Here is a 20327-nt window from a genome sequence, read left to right as displayed (position 1 = left end):
TCTAAGCAGACAATGGTTTTCTTTTCATATTCTTCAATGTCAGTTTGATAAAAGCAATATCCAATATAACAATAGAGATGTCAGAAGCATAATATTTAACATTTTTCGATATTTATAACAAAAGATGAAGAATTATATTTTAACTTTGAGAAGAACATTTTTCCTGGGAAAACAATTATCTAAACTCCGATTGTTGACCACAGGTTTAAAAGTCACTTTAATGAATAATAGATTGTCATATTTTTAAATGTAAAAAATAAGGACAAAAAACAGATAAGTTATTTAGGAACATTAAAAAGCAGTATCAACAGAAAAGAAATATAAGTGGCCAATAAAGAGATTAAAATTAGGCAATATGTGATGTTATTACCAAGAATTTCAAAGGCTCTCAAACTTTACAGTGTTTAAGAATCACCTGGGGTATCAGTTCAGAATATTAATTTCCAAATTCAACCTTGTGGAATCAGAATCTCAGTATTTTAAAGAGACGCTAGAAGAGATTTACACAGATGGTTCAGTGGTTGTGGAGAAAGATCAACCTGACTGTGCATGACTGACCCAAAAAGCGCACTCACATTGCCTGTTCACCTGCTGGAATGGCGCCTGACTTCTCCAACAGGAAGGGCTGCACCTGACCTCAAATTTTTACCCATCCCTGAAGCCATCATTGTAAATGCAACTTCTCAGGAGGTTGCCAGTTAACTTTCCAGTTAGTTTTCAGACAACATACAGCACAATTAGTTCTATGTGTTGAGGAAGCAGTTGGAGTTTATAACCTGCACCCTTGCTTGATAAGAAGGTAAAGTGGCAGAGTTGCAGGTGAATTTTCATGGACAGCAAACCTGGCTGATGCCTAGTATCTTAGTGCTGGTCAATGGGAAGAGGAGAAGACAGGACATGTCTGCCTGTACTGATTGGCACCCAGTTTCGAAGTCTCCTCCAAAACAACCATTTCCTGAATTCAAACAAGATGATATATTAGTTTTTAGCTCCACTCAACAGCCCTATGGCTCCACAGGAAGAATATGTAAATTAATAATAATTGTCACTATTAAACATGGTTGGTGTTGACATAAATTGCTACTGGGATATTTAAAAGGGCATCTAAAAGTCTCTAAATACATGTCTTTGGAATCAAACTTTATGCTCTTGCAATTTGTCTGAACCCTAGAAAAAAGTCAGAAATAACTTAAATGTTGAATAATAGAAGATTTCGTAAATAAGTTACCACACAGTCTTCATTCAAATGATGGTATGTGTCTTTTCTCATGAATATCTACTCAAAAGTTATTGATATGAAAAGTGCGGGATACAAAGCACTACACTGTATATGTGAACTCATTTCTTAATATTCACACATTAAATACATTTTTAAAAAGCAAATAAGACACAAATAATCATTTTAAAAAACCCAAAAATAGTTGTTTTCCAGTAAGTCCAATAACAAATTATTGGTATTTTTCCAGCTTTATGTTAGGAGAACAAGTTGCTTCAGTAGTGAGGAACAAATAAAACTTCATTTTGGAAAAAAAAATCAAACCTAAGCTATATGAATATAACTAGGGGCAGCTTTTACCTTGGGGCCAATTCTCATTAGTTCACTGCCAGAGGCAAATTATCTCCTACTCTATCTCATCTCTGTTGGAACTCTACTCCAAGCAAACTGGGATCCCTGCCATAGAAATCCCTACCAGCTAAGAGGTGAAGCACTGAGATTAAATATAAAACTTAAAGCAGTCCATTTGAAATGAATGTGATAAGTGGGTTCAACTATATTAATTAGCAGTACCCACCTGAACTCATCATTTGCATTTACCTTTACCTATATTTACTTATTTTTAAAAATCAGATCACTTTCAATAAGTAGTTAATACTCATCCTAATAATAAAAGATTTCGACTTTTAGCAAATATATATATTCTTGCCTATATTATCTTTTCATGGCTAGCTAAAATTCTTACCATGGTCTTCTGCGTACATCATAAAGGTCAATCTTGTTTGGAGTTCTACTATTATCAACCCATGGTGAAGCTAAAAAAAAGAAAAGAGATATTAAATCAAAATATTAGACACGCTCTAAAATAATGAAACTTTTAAAAAATCACAAAATGCAATAGATACGTAAGTTCACTTACGTACTTCAATGTTCAAATGGGAGATGTCATTTTTAAGCCCTCATAATATATTGCTTTAACATGGAAAACACTACAGCAGTACAAGAAGGAAACCAATGATAGTCAATTCTCTTTTTACATGTTATTTCAGAAATAAATTTACACATACAGTTTTTTTGGGTGCTAGCTTAATATGTTTTAGTAGGTGTCCAGAGGTTATAATTTTTTTCTCTCTAACAGAAAACTTATGTGCCACTAATGAAAATTGTGCTTTCAATTATTTTCTCCTTATATTTTCATTCAATGCCATATTCTCTTGGTCTATATAAGACAACTGTTTTCTTGAGTTTTATGTAATAGAATTTTACCCAGTCCATGTTAAAATGATAATGAAAAGGTCAGCTGTAATTAACTCCATAGAAAGCTGTTTTCTTTAAATTTATTGTAATGATATGAAGTAATTCAAACGCAGATTCAACAATCTTGTATGACTTTCACAGCCTTTATCATTTTGCAATAATCAGAAAAAACTTCATCTAATTGTATTGATTTTTAAATGCAATTAATTTAGATCTATTCTAATTAAATTGATACATGCTTTAATTAAAATGCTTTGCAAAGCTTTACATGCATGCATACCTTAGATAGACCTAATGAAAAAAATAAATGCTGATGAATTGGATGATACTTTCATGCTAAAGAAGTCCCTGTCCTTGAACATGTTTAAACAGATGACTCCTGGGTAAATGCCTAATTCATATGACTTATGTTCCCCAATCAATTTCGTTTTTCTGAGGAACTACAGAAATTATGAAGAACTTTACTCAGAGTCAGGTTTATTAGCCAATTAAGATAATTTGGCCAATTAGGATATGTCAGAAACTATATACAACTAAACTCTTCCTTGACTGTGAAATATTTTTTCTTATTAGTAGCTATATTAAAAAATGATTTATTCATTTTAAATGACTAATCATATTTATCATTAATCATGATTTAATGATAAATCATAAAATAGCAAGTTTAAATACAGCACTCTTCCAACCACCATTGACACAGTCAATGTAACTGAAATGGTGAGTTTACTGCAATTTGTTCAATTTGCACTTGCAGAACGTGAGAGTCTGCGATGTAAAATAATCCTTTGTGTGTGTGTGTGTGGTAGCGCTAGAATTAAGTAACAATTAATTGATACTGATACATACATCAGTTCACTTTCGTTATCCCTCTATAATATCTAACTCTCCAAGATTGGGTCTTAGCAATACCTAAAACTTTATAAAAATTGTATCCTTCTTTCAGTAACATGTTATGCCGATAATACATTTACTGCCGCTCAACTCCAAATGCACCCTTCTACCTTGCCCTATGAAAATGGATCTGAGCCTTTTAAATACTTTTCCTTTATCAGATGGCACATTTTCAAGGCTTGCCTGCAAATGATGCAAAAACAGACACTGAGTGAGAAAAAGGATTTTACTTCCTTGTTCTGGTTTGTTTGCCCACAGGCTCTTGTAGCATGTGCTGCTGTCTGGTGTCTGTCTCCTGCACTGTCTGTATATTCTCCAGAGCTCAGCTCCTACAGTGTTGGAGTTTGCCCAAATTGCCCACTCCTGCAACATGGCCAGCTTCACCAGGCTCAGGCTCTAATTCTGTCACCTGTACCCCTCCAGCCCCACCCCCTGCCCCAGGTATTTTTGTAGAGGAGAGCTTACAAGGAAAGACCTGGAACCTCACAGGGTAAATTTGCAGCAAATCCTATCAGTGTGATATCACAGTGACTTCTCCACCTTGGTGGGCCATGACCATGGCCTCTACAAGGTGTGAACCTCATCCTGGGAACTGGGGGATTAGGAGCTCTGCCTTGGGCCCTCTACCTCAACCCTAGAGGCAGTTGTTGTTACATATTAGATTATGTAATATTATATCTGATACTCATAAATCCTTTAGAGTTGTCTGTACTTCTAGCCAACCCCTTATTACTCCAATCCCCATTGTAGATAATTTTTTATTAAAAAATAGACTTTCCCTGTTCAAGATATTATATTTTTTCTGTCTCCTGATTGAACCAAGACTGACACAAACGTATGGGGTAGATGAGAGAAGTGATTAGTTACTACTGCCAATATGACAGCAGCAATCCTGAGTTAAAAGTGGTGTGCAATGAATCTGATAAACAACTTAAAGAAATTGGAATTTGAAAGTTATGTTTCAATTAGATTTTTGAATTGTTTGCCAATCACATTCATCTAGGATTTCTGTTGTCACTACCATTGCTAATTGAAATTAACTGTGATATATATTACTATGTTCAATAAAATGTGTATCTTTCTTTAAGGAAAGAAAAAAGTTAAAAGGCTATCATTTACAGTATGAGCCAGACTATTACATTTTAATATTGTTTATAACCTTCGGTGGTTTATATTTTAAAATATTAATAATCTTATCTTAGAAGTTTTCTGAGATATTTCCTCTTAGGTAGTAGCCCTTGATTAAACCAAATTAAGATATTAATGTTATGGTAAAATTGAACAACATAATTTCTTCTGTGATATTACTCGTTCCCTTGTAAAATCCCATCATGTCATTTAAATGGTTAATTCTTCATATACGCTCAGAATTATGAAAGATCAAAGAGTAAAAAGGCTAATAACCATACATTGTAATTCCCTGAAATAATCAGTTTCATAACATGCACAGTGAAAGCTGCATGTTTAGAGAGGGAAAGAGAGCTTCCAAAATTCCTGTAAAAAGTGAAATGCTGCTCAGTTTAGATGACTTTTTAGTGTTCTAGGAAGATTTGGGGAACGGCAGAAGAGAGAACTGAAAATGACAGTTCACAATGTAGACATCTCCTTTTTGAATGTCATCATTAAAGGTGATAACAATGATTTACGGGAATGTTTTCCCCTAATCAAAAATGAACCATTAGTGTGTCCTTTACTAAATCTACTGGTCTACCATTTACTTCACCTTATACATAGGATGTGTTATGGATGTTATCAAATTGTTGATTTAAGCAGATATTTACTTGTACATTAACTCAGAATACTAATATATGTAATAGGAAAATATTCTTGAGAAAGTATGCAGATTTCAGTGACATTTTCTGGTTAATATGGTCTAAAAATAATAGCAAAGTACCCTTTTTTTTTTTTTATTTCAGCTGCTAGGAAAGAATAAAGCAAATAATGATGCATTGAGTACTGATTCTCTTGGTAGAAACATCAAATGACAGCTAATTGCTTTTCCCAATTAAAAGTTCAAGTGTATTTTTTCAATTCTAAAACTTCAGAGTCTTAGTCTCATGATAATTTTAAAAGTACATTTCATATACTCAACAATGCCATTAAAAGTCATTCCTGGTCCTTTGCCTAGATCTAATTGGTGGACCATTATTTTTGGTTTGTCTCAATCATCTCCTATAGAGTATTCTTCATGGCTCTGAACTGCAAGCCAAGATAATCAATTGGGACTATTTTCAAGCCCAAATTATTTAACTAAATGTGTACTGCATAGCTCACACAATTTCCATAAGTTTCAATGTTGCTCAATTACTATCATCCCAGAATGGATTCTCCACAGTCCCTAATTTGCACCATGGCTCCAATAACCAAGTTCAGGGTAGATGACTGTCATTAGAAGAATGTGGATTATACCCACACCAAGGTGCCAAAAAATCTAGGAAAGTGAATAGCTGGCCTTTTCAGATTTTGAGTTATCTGCTCCCGAATAAAACTTTTAACCCGGGAAATACTCAAAATACAGGAACAAGATTCTATGTTAGCCAGGGTGGCACAAATGCCTTAATGAAAAATTTGAAATCTTTGGTATCTTAGTATAGTAAAATACTTCTAAGTCAAATAACAGGCTAAGTTGTGCAGGATGTGGAGAGTGGTAGTGCATGGATAGATTGTGCTCCAGGCAGTTATGCAGAGTCTTAAAGCTGGCAGAGCTTTTGTCTCCTTCAGCACTTGGATTCCAAGGGCATCCAGGACATTGGGCTTGCAGCTGCTAGATGGAGGGAGGAAGTGTGGAGAAGGCACACTCTATCCTAACAATCTCAGGCTGGAAGTGACACATATTACTTTCACTCATTTTCTATTGGTATGAATTTGTCACATGGTCCTGCAGAGACCAAAAGGTGGGAGAAATGTAGTCCCCAGCTAGGCAGTCTTTTTTAAAAGAAATTTTCCCAATGGAATGGGAAGACAGAACTTTGGTGGACAGCTAGCAACCCTGGTCACAGGTACAAATTAACAATTTAAAAATTAGTAACATCCAGTACCTATTAGAACATCAAATTTTCTGTACTCAGCAATGTCTTCAAGTAATCCACCATGGAGATGACGGAGATGAGGATAAGCTAAATTTAGAACCTAACAAATAAATAAAACATACCAGTATTAAGAATTATTTCTAGACTAAATTTTAGGTCTGAGGTGGCTTGCACAAGAAATTTACTGGTGAAAAGAACAACTGGAAGTCATCTGGGCATTGTTGTTGATGTTGTTTGTGTTACTAACGAAACCACAAACCTGGCCTGCGGAAATGTAATTGAACCCTAAAGCAACTTTTGGGCACTAAACTTGCACCAGGAACAGCAAGCTATAAAAGTTGTTTAGCCTCAAGCACATCCCTTCAGATGTGTCAGAAAGTGTTTTAGACAAGACAGTTACTCCCACAGAACACTACCAGAAACAGAGAGATGAGCTAACCAAGAAATACAGCTTTACGCAAGAGTAGGATATGTTTGTATTTCTTGCCTGATAGAATGGGATAGGGTGAATGGGTCAGTGATTGTTCTGTATTTCTTACTCTCATTTTACAGATGAGAGTTTTTATCATAGTTACGCAGCAGACATGACCAATGAATATTATATATTTGGGCAGCAATGGGAATAGGGTAGAGAAAGTAACTGGTACAAGGCTCTATTATAGGTAGTCAAATTAGGAAACATCCTACCTGATGGAGAGAACCGCATGTGACCCAGCGATCCTGCATTTTATTCATTTGTTGGGAATTTGAATCATCTACGGGGAGGAGCTGAGTATGTTCTACACGTGGGGAAAAATGGTATGCACAGATATTTGAAATGCCAGAAGAATGAACTGTAACAGGGCTGCAATATGCATTTCCTCCTCCTTCCTTCTAGTAAGAGTCCTCATGACTGCCCTGCCAGAAATTATACTTTTCAGTTTCTCTTGTCATGATGTAGCCATGTGATCAAATTCTACTAGATAGGATGTGAGCAAAAGTGACATATGCGTGATTCTTCAATCACTCTTGTTGCCTTCTACTAATTTTCCCCTGTCTTCTTTTGGCCTCAAAAGTTTTATGATGGTATTGAGCCCACGTTAACCAGACAGATGAGGATAACAACCTAAGGAATGGCAGGTAGCTGAAACCTCAGTTGCTGGATGACACCATGGACCAGGGTTACCCTAAGCACTGATTTACCTATTCGGTAGAAATTTTACCTCAGAGTATTTTTTAAATGTTTCATTATATTGATTATTAAGTAATTGAGTCAGTACCTTGATACAGGTCAGGACTTTTCTCAATCATGCAACCTGGGTCAAGTATTAAAGCTAAGAGAATGCACAGAAGGCAAAATCTTCAAGGGGTGTTTTGAATAACTGACGGAGTACAATTGGAATGTTCGTAACACAAAGAGATGACGAATGCTTGAGGTGATGAGTACCCCCGCTAACCCTGATGTGATTATTATACATTATATGCTTGTATCAAAATTATATACCTGCTATGTGCCCATAAAATTAAAATAAAATAAAAAACTTTTAAAAAATCTACTTCACTGTATTGCTCTCATTCCCATATAATTTTAGGAGAGTTTTATTTTGTCCCCAAGAAACTGCTTATTGCCATATAAGACTTCTAGTGAGTCCCAAGTAAACGGTCCCAAGTAATCAGTTACTTTTGAAAAATAAAAATCATTCCCAGATGAAATTTTCAAATGCTGAATGTCTAAAGCTTTATGGCTTAGAATAATCAAGGAGATTCACAGGCAGAAGGGAAGACTGGAAAGCAAGTATTCCAGGTGAGTAAATGTTCATATGAAGAGTCTATTCTCTTGTCATTTTGAAATTGTCTTCCCACATTGGATCTAGCCTAGTGCAGAAATTAAAATCATGAATTTGGGAACCAGCCTACCTGGATTTTTCACTGGGTGCATGAATTTGGATAAATTATTTAACCTTTTTTTTTTTTTCCCAGTAAAATGGGACTAATAATGCCACTTACTAGGATTACAGCTAAGACATAATGAATTGTGCATATAAACACTTAGAACCACATTTGGCCCAAAATAAGCACTGCATTTACAGATATCTGAAACAGTATCACTGAGTCACTGGAACTACTTATAGATTAAAGATTTTTAAAAATAATAGATTTTTATAGGATATGCTTAGATGTTAACCACTGAAAAGTATGTCCCTGTGACTGGGGCTTGAACATGATACTATTTCCCCATTCGACTCCATCTCCCTGATGCAAGCTGGTGTTACACCGTCAACAAAACTTTCTAGGAATCTAAAAACTGACTTCATGATATTAGCCTCAGAAACCTCATGGAGAATACTGACATAGATGAGAGGACAGGATGGGCAAGATGTGCAGACAGGGACCTAGAAAACAGTAACTCTATGTTCCTTAACGCTCTCCAGCTGCTTGTTCTCCTTGTTTCATTTTTATTTAGAAACTGATTCTCTACAATTCTACTCTAAAACTCTCTTTCAGTTATAGTACTTATGATCTTGACTTGTTTATGCAGCTTAAAAATTACCTATTATACACTATATACACAAAACTGTGTTAGGTGGTATGAGGCACACAAATGTGTAATTAACTATCTCTCACTGCATAGATTGCAATGGTTTTTAAAATGGCATATGCAAAATAAATTCTGGAAGAAGGTAAAATTCGCTATCTATTGTAACATATACAAAAACAAAATTATCTGAGAGAACAAAATAAAGAAAGATTACTTTTGGGCAAGTCTTCGTATGTTGGTATTTTAATGTATTTATTTTATTTTAATTTTTTTTGAGATGGAGTTTCCCATCTCATGTTGTTGCCCAGGCGTGAGTGTAATGGTGTGATCTCGGCTCATTTGAACCTCTGCCTCCTGGGTTCAAGTGATTCTCCTGCCTCAGCCTACCAAGTAGCTGGGATTACAGGCGCCTGCCACCACAACCAGCCAATTTCTGTGTTTTTAGTAGAGATGGGGTTTCACCATGTTGACCAGGCTGGTCTCGAACTCCTGACCTCAGGTGATCCACCTGCCTCGGCCTCCCAAAATGCTTTGATTACAGGCGTGAGCCCCCACTCTCGGCCTGCATTTTATTTTGAATGAACGATAAGATGCAGTCGACCAGAGATGGGCTCTAGGAACTAGGCACACAGAGATACAAAAACAAAAATGCAGATTTGTAGAATAGAAAATAAAACAAAAAAATTAAAAGGGGAGAAAATGTAATACAGAGGTAAATAATGAAGTTTGAACTGTACATTAAGAGATAAAACTGGAGATGTAGATTGAATTAGAATCTTTGGATAGTCTCAATGTCATGGTAAGAGAGCCAGATGCCATTAACTAGACAATGCCAGCTTGTATAATTCACCAGACAGCTGATAATCCAACTCTACCCCATATCACTTTTATTACTTTTTATTTTTTTAGATAGAGTCTCAGTCTGTTGCCCAGGCTTGAGTGCAGTGGTGTGATCTCAACTCACTGTAACCTTTGTTCCCAGGTTCAAGCAATTCTCCTGCCTCTGCCTCCTGAGTAGCTGGGATTACAGGTGCCTGCCACCACGCCTGGCTAATTTTTGTATTTTTAGTAGAGATGAGGTTTCACTATGTTGGCCAGGCTGGTCTCGAACTCCTGACCTCAGATGATCCTCCCTTCTTGGCCTCCCAAAGTTCTGGGATATCAGGCATAAGCCACTGCACCCGACCCTCCACATCATTTTGAAATAATTTTACTAGCTCTTTGCTTGCATTATATTTTAGTGTGTTTACAAGTTTTCATCCACCTATGAACTCCTCCAGAAAAAAAATCTTCTCTTACTGGTATTAGAATCCTCAGGATATCTCAGTTTCTTCAGAAACAGGAGTTCTGCCTTGTTCTTATCAGTCTTTCCTCCTTTGTCCAGACTTAATTACACTGATTTAATCAAATAATTTTGAATTTTAATTTTGTTTCTGGGCAGTGAGTCTCGGTATTTAGGATATTCAGATGATATCACTCTATTGGTGGAAGAATGACTTTGATATTTCCACTGTAATATTTCCAGAAGTTTTTTCTTTTTTTCTTTTTTTTTAAATTATACTTCGTTCTGGGGTACTTGTGCATAATGTGCAGGTTTGTTACATAGGTATACATGTGCCATGATGGTTTGCTACACCCATCAGCTTGTCATTTACATTAGGTATTTCTCCTAATGCTATCCCTCCCCTAGCCCCCCACCCCCGACAGGCCCTGGTGTGTGATGTTCCCCTCCCTGTGTCCATGTGTTCTCATTGTTCAACTCCCACTTATGAGTGAGAACATGCGGTGTTTGCTTTTCTCTATTTCCAGAAATTTTCTCTAACGTATAAACAATGGGCAGAAACCCACACACAGATAGATAGTATTACAGCCAAGGATAAATCACCATAATTAAAAAAATAAAAGCCCTTTTAACAAAGTGGATTACTGGTAATACTGAAGATGCCAGATAACACACTTAAAACATTTTACTTAAAGTGATACCTGTCTGTCAGCAGGAGTAGCAGTCAACAAGGACAAGTTGGGTAGTTAAATGAAATACTCAATAAAGTAAATGGTACACAAACACTTAATCCTTTAGATGTCCCATAATGCAGTCATTAAGTGACTTGGAAATAAGCATGAGAACAGTAAGTTCTATGAGGCAAGTGTTGGGGTGGACTTACTGGGAAATAATGTTAGATATGTGCTCCACAGAGAAAACCATGAAGTCTGACAGAGAAACATGTTTCTTATTTTGTAAGCAAATACATTCAATTAGATGACAATAATGACATAGCTAAAACATAAAACAAACTATGATTCCATGGGAACAAGTTTCCTAGTTTTGTAAGTCAAACTCTTAGATGATGGTGATAGTGATAGATTTCTTTGAAAAGTTTGTATTTAGCATACCTGAGAAGGTGCTTGAAACATATGATTTTTTGACAAAAAATTTTCATTTTCATAATCAAGTATACTGAACATAAATGAATTACACAGCAAAGATGTTCTATGCATCTAAAATGAATGACATAAGTATAGAAATTTGTAACACATAAAGAAAAAAGAAACAGATTGAGATATGTATCTTAGAAGCTGAAAACAGCTAAAGTTTTATAGCAATTCTTATTTACATATTTTGCACATAGTGTTATCCCCAGTCAAATTACAAATGGTTCTCATTTTCATATTGCCATCCCTGTTTACCTACTCTAATCTGTGAGCAATAAAATAAAATATTTAGTCAGTTTAGGTATGACTGAATCCATGGCTGACCATAAGGTGAACAATTATTACAACTCTGTAATAATCTGTGAAAATAAGACAGATTCAGGTAAGAGATAAGGTTATACAAAATGCAACAAAATGCTACAGAATTGCCTTCATAATCAGGATGAATTCAGAATTTTAAAACAGTATATCATCCTTTTGTGTATGCATAAGATGCATCCCCACACAATACAATTGGTGGACAGTATATAGCAAAGAAAACCATGTAATAGGAAACCAGTGCTTCAGCGTAAACAGAGCTATTTGTACCCTCTTGTCAACACCTCAAACTTTACTGTTCTAAGTTAAACTCATCACTTTACTCCCCAAATAAAACTTTTGATTGTTAATTTTAGTAAACAGCTTTGATATTCTCATCCATTCAACTTAAAAAATGATACTCAACTTAGACTCTATGTCAGTCATTAAATTCATGTTTTAAAAAATGAAGTCTGATATCATCATTTCTATTTAAGAATTCTTAATTCCTATTTGATCCCTTGTTCAAATCTTTAAAATTCCACGTCTGACCATTAAAATAGCATATCCTCTGGTCAAGCTTCCCCGTGTCTTTCTCCTTCTAATCATAATAATAAGTGCTTTAATCATAGTATTACAGTGCCCAGAATGTTTGTGGCACTTTGCCTACACATTAAATCCCAAACCATTCTGACATGCAAGGCCATATAATCTCCATTAATAAACCTTTTGATTCAATATTACTTTTCTGTAACAAACTATTGGATTAACTGACCTCACTAGTCTCCAACAGTAGTTGTTCATCTCCTTGTATGTTTACTTTATGCCATTCTTCCCGCCAGAAACATTTTGCCTTTTCTTCCTCATTGACTTGATTTTCAATCCAAAGTTCATAAACCTCTTTTATGGCTCTGATCCATAATTACCTCTTCTTTTCAAAATTTCTATAGCAAATCTATTGCTACTGTCTATTTAAGTGACTTGGCATTTAATCATTTAATAATTTGTATTGCAATCTAAATTTAAGATGTATTTAATTTAGATGTATAAGTTTTGACTCCCTAGATTTAAATTTTCTAAAAGGCAGAAATAACTTGTTATTTTAAAACACAAATGTACACATATTAACCATAGCAGAGATGCTTTTGTTCCCCAATATCTGTTTTCCTCTTCTTACTTAGTACAGCCCCCTGCCATTTAGCTGGCTATATGGCCATTTTGAAGGTAGCTATGACCAAGAGACCACTAAATTCTGGCCAGAAACAAACAAAAGAGAATGCTTTATGTGATTTCCGGGAAGTTCCCTTAAAAAGGGGACACAGATGAACACCATTCTTTCCTTCTAATAAAGAGCACAAGTCACAATAAGGCAGAGGCCATGCTCAGAGAAAGACAGAGTAATGAGATTTGGGGTGCAGACCCCTTATTTGTATAGTTTCCCTACCTGCCCCCGTCTATGTTAACTCTGATTGACATGAGTAAAAACGAAACTTCCGTAGTGTTAAAAACCACTAATATATACGTTAGGTTCCTTTATTATAATCTCATAGTTTTGAAATTAACAAATGAGGTAGGGTAGAGAAAGAACAAATAATAAGACATTAAGTAAATTTCATACGGAGATGAAGTAGATTTTTAGTTTCCTCTGTTTTTTAATAAATACAACTAATTGTCTAAAAGAAGAGTAAGGGCTGGCTACATTGGCATTTCAATGAGCCACTGATTCCTAATAACAATTCCAATTACTGCAACAATTGGTACAATTTCAGGAGACATTAACAGGTGAAATGACCAGTTTGTACCTATGGTTTTTACGATGAGTAAGAATTCACAAAGTTGATAGCTATTGAAAGCAGTTTTTAATAGCATTAAAATTAATTTATATAATAAATTAAGAGCTTCTGAAGGAAAGAACTTGCAAGATAAACTGATTTTCCAATGAGCACATATTCAAGGAAGACATCATTAAATATGAGTTCCTAATCATATCTATGCCATGAGCTAGCTGTATGACTAAGGCTAGTCACTCTACTTATCCTGCAAAACAAAGACTGTAGATGTAACAAATGCTACAGCAGGCTCTAAAGCAGATAAAATTAATGCTTGCTTTGGAAATCATTTTGTTCAACCATCCCAAGTTACTGATGAAGAAATAGGTACAGAAATATAATATGACTTAGTTGAAGTACTAAGTGATGCTGATGACAACTTTTATATGAACCCAGAACTCCTCATACACTACCTACCTTCCAAGAAGGAGAGGAGAAATAGAAAGAAGAGGGTGGAAAAAGAGGAAAAAAAGAAAAAAGAAGGGAGAAGAAAAAGGACAGATACCAGTGATTTTCATAGCTTATTTCCATATACATCAACAAAATTATAAAGCAGGCTAATGTTCAGTCCACGGACAGACAGCAAGAGTTTAAATCTCCACTAATTACGAAACTACTTTTTTGAGTCAGCACTGCATAGGCAACTTTATACTGCGCTAGCTCTAGAGATCTCACTGGAAGTTAGTGTTTCTACATTTAAATGATCTGATAAATGAAAATAATGAGAGTACTCTAACTTTCCCCTACATCTGGGCAATATACTCCAAACAGATTTAGTGCTTCTTATTCTCTTAACAATTCTACAATTTAAGCATTGTTACCCTCCTTGTTTCACAGCTGAGGTCAATGAGGGTTTTCCAAAGGTCATCATCATACAAAGTTTACTGGTGGAGGTGGGGTTTATATTCTGGCTGTTTGCTTCAAGAATATAATTACTGTGGAATCTAAAAAAGTTGATCTTGGTTGGGTATGGTGGCTCACACTTGTAATCCCAGCACTTTGGGAGGTGGAGGTGGGTGGATCACCTGAGGTCAGGAAATCGAGACCAGCCTGGCCAACATGGCGAAACCCTGTCTCTACTAACAATAAAAAAATTAGCCAGGCATGGTGGCATGCATCTGTAATCCCTGCTACTTGGGAGGCTGAGGCAGGAGAATCTCTTTAACCCAGGGGGCAGAGGTTGTAATGAGCCGAAATTACGCCACTGCACACCAACCTGGGCGATAGAGTGAGACTCTGTCTCAAAAAAAAAGAAAAAAAAAAAAAAAAGTTGATGTCATAGAATACAGAGTCTAATGGTGGTTACTAAAGATTGGGGTGGTTACAAGGGAGGAAGAGATGGGGAGATGTTGGTCAAAGGACGTATAATTACAGTTAGAGATCAGGAATAAATTCAAGAGATCTAATATATAAACGGTAACTAGTTAATGATGATATATAGGCCATAATAACTATGTTAGGTGAGGCTTTGTTAATTAGCTAGATTTAACCATTCTACAATGTGTGTGTGTGTGTGTGTGTGTGTGTGTGTGTGTGTGTATGTCAAAACTTGTACATGATATTGTCTTTCAATTAAATGTTTTATTTTTTATTTTAATTATTATGGGTACATAATATTGATGGGGTTAAATATATATATATTGCTCACCTGCCTCATGGTATGTGACTCTGCTTTAAGTAGCATATTAATAATCAACAAGAATATATTTTAGATTCTGTTGTGAATCAGAAGGTTCTAGTTCCTGCAAAACATTTTATTTTCAATAGCTCTGTAGCAAGTATTCGCTTACAAAAATAAAATCAGTAGCTTACAGAATTTAAAAATGAAAATTATAAAATTCTTTATATCTGGCTGAATAGGCTTTGCTTGATCTTTACAATACTGTGATGTAATGGGGAAGCTGACTTTACGATATTACAAATATATAGAAACTGAAAGCCTGAAAGAGAAGGTTGATGAATTTAGCAAAAATATACAAGACAATCAGTTAAGCTTGCATTTCAATAAAAAATAAATACCTTCTTAGTAAAAGTGTATCACAAATATTGCATGAAGCATACTTACGCTAAAAGGTTCTTCATTGCTTATTTGAAATTTACATTTAATTGGACATCCTTTATCATATCTGGCGACCCTACAGAAAAGTGACCTAAGGCCATCAGCTAAAATCCATCTCTTCTGACCAGTTTCACTATGTGGTGTTGTTGCCTGACTTTATGGCTTAGTCATGTTTAGATTCCTTCCAGAGTTCTATTTCAGTTTCCTTGTCAACCCACTGTAAGCTTCAATTATGTTCTTTAATGTCCGAGATAAAGAGAAAGCTGCATTTAGGCAAAATTATTCTAGTTGACATGCACTATTGCAGAAATACCTACTGTTCCCTATTTTCAAAGTATTTTCATCATATTATCTCATTGATCACAATAACCCCCAGGGGATAAAATGAGGAGTTATTAATATTCTACTTTTTCAAATTTGATGATTAGGTCTCAGAAAGTTTAGGAGACCTACCTAGGTTCTCACAGCTAGTAGGGAGATCCTAGCCTGAGGGTCAAGTCGTCTATGTAAAAGTTCAATTAAGTAGAAGTAACATATATGCTGTTTCCACTTACTGTTAAGATAATTAAAATACTGAAAGACTATTTTTGACCTCTGGTTTAATATACAGTAAACAGGGGTGAGTCCTTCTATATTATTTTGCTTCCATCAAAATGATAAAATCAGAGAAGTATATATAGTCTGCCAAAAAAGTTTTTAATCACGTCATTTAAATAAAGCTTTAAACTTGGTTGTTTTGTGTTAAAACACAGTCTTACAAAAACAGAAACACAACCATGCACTTTTAAAATTATGACATTGTCTCGATGTCTTACTAAAGACTTGGTTCTATTATATCACTATTGTCAGAAAGAGCAACTTGGTAACAGATTCACTAAACTAAAATCGATTCAAGTGTATTCTATAGCAGTCAAGTGGGCTATTTTAAAGACCTTCCTGTAACAGGTAAATGAATTCAGCCTCTCATTTGGTGAGTCAATTTGCTTGCCAAACTCTCACTTCAAACCTAGGTATTATGAGTGGGCACAGGGTTGCTTCCCCAGCTAATGTTCTGGAAAGACTGATGCAGGACTTTCCTCAGTCACTGTGCCAGCCAGAGATCTCCGGTCAGTGATGCCCCCGCCCAGTCCTTGCTTGGGCCCGGGTTCACTGCAGGAGACACCCCATCTACTCTGCCTGCTGGTCAGCACCCGGCCTGCACTCCGGTGTGGATCCCACAGTCACTGTGACTGTGCACCCAGCCTCTGGCGGGAGGGGGTGTGTGAGCAAGTGAGTGCTGGGCTCCGGTCTGCCATTCCAAGTGCTGGCACAGAAGTGGGCTGTATGTGGGGCTTGTGGCTACACAAGGCATGTCGTAAGTGACTCCCGTGGTGGACTCTGGCACCTCGAATGGGGAAACGTGCTGGCACCCAGGCAGGGGTGCCTCTGACCCCAAAGCACATGTGTCGGGCAGCTGCCCTCCACCAGCAGAGGGCAGAGGGCCATAGTGTTACAACTTCCTTTGTACCCTCATTTCGTAGATTCTTGTCACACTTCCAAAAAGAATGAGGTTATGCTGACAATTGAAGGGTGGGGAGGGTGGAGAAGAATCTTATTGAGCAATGAGAAAGCTCTCAGAGGAGAAGGAATGTAAGGGTCATTGCCCACCTGATGTCAGATCGTCTCTTGCTCAGTGTGGTTGGTTTTCATGGACTCAGAATGGAGAGTTCATGTTGATTGGTTTCTAAGTATTCAAAAAAGGCTAAAACAAAGGCACCACTCAAAGGCGGGCATGACAGTGTAAAAAAACAATTAGGAAAGGGTAGGTATATGTGAAACAGGTGAAGAGCAGGGCTCAATCAGAGGAAAGCACATCAAATAAGAAAAGAGGTTCTCAATCTGGTCCAGGGATTTACCAAACTTGCAGCTAGGCTTTAAATGGTCTTCAGCTTGAAGGTAGTGTTTCACCAGAAACCCGCCCCATCTTCACAGATTTTGTCTGTCTCCTGCCTCTATCAAGACCACATGAATTCTGCTAAATATCTAAATATGTTTTCCAAGATGAAGCAAACAAATGTCAACACATTTGAAAATACATGATTAGCGTTAAAAAATTAAAGCCATCATCCCTCAAATAGCATTTGAAATTAAAGAATTACAGAATACGTTTTATTAGTAATTTTTAAAGTTAACTGCTATTTGTTAAAAGAGCCATTTTTGAAAGGTGTTTACAATATAACTTATCTTTCCATCCACCTCTTGATCCCCATGTTTTATCTCCCATTTTGGATGCATTCTTTCCTTCCTCTCCTCTTGTTTTTCTCTGGTAACCCTTTTCTCTCTTCCTCTACATCATCATTTTCTCTCTGATACTGGGCTCTTGGTTGCTCATTATCATCCTAATTTTCTTTTAATTATCACTTCCTTCTTTGCCTTACTTCTATATGGAATATTGTTGTGATAAATGATATATGAAAAGACTTAAAAGCTACATAATGCTGTAAGTTGTTGACAAATATATTCTTACATTTGTATATTATAGAACATTAGATGTCTATTTCCTGTATTTTAAATTATATCAGGTCTTATAATTTATAAATGTTTTATAAGACCTGATATAATTTTAAGGTTTATTACATCAGATTTATTATGTGCATGAGTAGTGTTGTCTTTTGCCTTTACATTATCTTATATAAGTATTATATACTCAAATTTTAAGTCTTTGATACATAGTATTTAACATGTTAATAAACTAACAAGATTATGTCTAGAAGGGTTCTACTAAAATAAACAATATTTCATAAAGGGAAAATTCCCCTCTTATAATGATAAACTACGTGATATATTACCATCAGATATTAATACAAATATTTAATTATAACTCATTTTTCCAATATTTAATACAAACTTGGCTTCTCCTAGTGTGTTGGACTTATGTGGAAACATTATTACTGATTTTACCATCTGGGATCTGCAACCCTGTCCAAATTATATGGTCTTTACCTAATTTGAGTACCATTAGGTCCATTGATATCCAGATACTTACATTCATTGCTATAATATTACAACCCAAAGTTATGCTTTCTAATTTTTATTCACCCCTATTTACTGCTGTGACTTTTTATATGAATAACTCAATTTGTTAAACATGTTTAGGACACCCAAGTCTCAAGAAGAATTATGCTATTTAAAGTCATACTGTAGCCATTTAAAGTCAGATTACCTAGCATGTATCCCATAACTCAGATCATGTTGGAGAAAGAAAATGCATTTTATGTTTTTCAGCTTGCGCTAAAATTGGAGAAGTTAAAACACCAACAGACATTTCACTTAAAGTGTTTTCAGGATGTCCTAGGAATTAATTTTTCATGTTTTGTTATAGAAATTACTATTTATTTCTCCTTTTTTACAATAATACATATTTATAAAAAGACTTTTTCATTTTAACATAAAAAATATTCATCTTCATTGAGTATATATGATCACTGAGATGCACTCAGAAGTAATATAACCTGACACATAAGAAAAACTATATTTTCTTTGTGATTTCATTTTATTTCTTGTCCTACTCATTTTAACAGATCCACATCTACTGATTAAAGAAACACATTAAACTTTTGTTACAAATTTCAATCACAGACCTAAAACCTGAAGATAAATATTTCAATTAATTTATAAAAATTCAATTCAATTCTCTAAGATGACTCACAGCTTGGTGCATGCTGAGCAGTTGGGCCTTTATCTCAGAGCTGTTTTAAGATTGATGGTAATTTCCTGTTCCAGGTATATAACTAAGGATACCTGCTCATGGTCTCACAGCAGCATGGCCTGATTCCAGGTACTAACAGCTCCAGTTGCTCCTTAAGTATTTCAGTTTAAAGTGATTGTGGTCAATCTAAAGCCATGTAAAGAGGAATATTCCTTCCTTATATAAGTAGTGTGATACAGTCATCTTATTCTTACAATATCAGGGAAGATAACAGAGTATTCTCCAGACACATTGAGGCTGGAACTTGACAATGATTGAATCACTAAGCACCTACCTGGATAATATCGAGCCAGGCCAGTGGCACTGCCAAAAACCTGCCACAACAGTGAAGGGTCTTCCTCTCGATTTTTTTTGAAAACTTCATCTAAGGCACTTGTCCAGTTGAGTTCATTTAACACAATTGTTGCTAACAGAAAAAGGAGAAACAATTAATTCAAATTTATAAATAAAACTGAATCTGTCTTCATTTATTTAGAAAATAATATTAAATATGCTCATTGTTCTACTTTTAAAAGAACTCTAATCCAGTGGTTATCAACATTTTCGACATTTTAGAGGACAGTTTGACTGAACCTACCACCAACATGTACACAGTATTCATTGAAAGATGATAAATCAAGACATTTATCCTCTGGAGAGAATTTCTGAAAACAAAACTTTATATGACAGTAGCCTTAGTGACATTTTGGCCTAGGTTATTCTTTGTTGTGAGGTCTAATCCTGTGAACATGTTTAGCAGCGTCTCGGGCTTCCACCCACTAGACACCAGTACCTCCCCACCCCCAAGCTGTGACAAGTGAAAATGTCTCCAGACTGTCAAACGGCCCCTGTGGACCAAATCCCTCCTGGTTGACAGCCACTGTGACACATAAAATATGAGGAGGTATGAGTGGTATTCCTTTTTATCCTCAGAGGTAGTTCTGAGGAAAACTATGGGGCACCTTAGGGCAGAGTTTTAAGACCACAGTAATCAACTATTGATGACTCTCTGCGGCAGAGCAACATAAATTAGCCTGCTAGTTAAAAAAAAAAAAAAAAAAAAAAAAAAAA

General features: G+C 35.7%; 1 protein-coding gene across 6 annotated transcripts in view; it reads right to left on the bottom strand.

Moving 5' to 3' along the window:
- The window catches only part of CACNA2D1 (calcium voltage-gated channel auxiliary subunit alpha2delta 1), a 524117-nt gene that overhangs the window by 120985 nt on the left and 382805 nt on the right, over positions 1-20327 (bottom strand). For all 6 annotated transcript variants that reach the window (XM_017883995.1, XM_017884005.1, XM_017884019.1 and 3 more), the window contains exons 7-8: positions 19552-19683; positions 1962-2031 (exon numbers count right to left, since the gene is read on the bottom strand). In XM_017883995.1, coding sequence (XP_017739484.1) covers positions 1962-2031; positions 19552-19683 — 202 coding nt within the window. The remainder of the gene's footprint in view (positions 1-1961; positions 2032-19551; positions 19684-20327) is intronic.

The sequence above is a fragment of the Rhinopithecus bieti genome, unplaced genomic scaffold (genome assembly GCF_001698545.2).
Source record: "Rhinopithecus bieti isolate Rb0 unplaced genomic scaffold, ASM169854v2 scaffold_1101, whole genome shotgun sequence".
Classification (NCBI taxonomy): domain Eukaryota; kingdom Metazoa; phylum Chordata; class Mammalia; order Primates; family Cercopithecidae; genus Rhinopithecus; species Rhinopithecus bieti.
The sequence above is the reverse complement of the archived record's forward strand: the minus strand, read 5'-3'. Positions and strand labels throughout refer to the sequence as shown.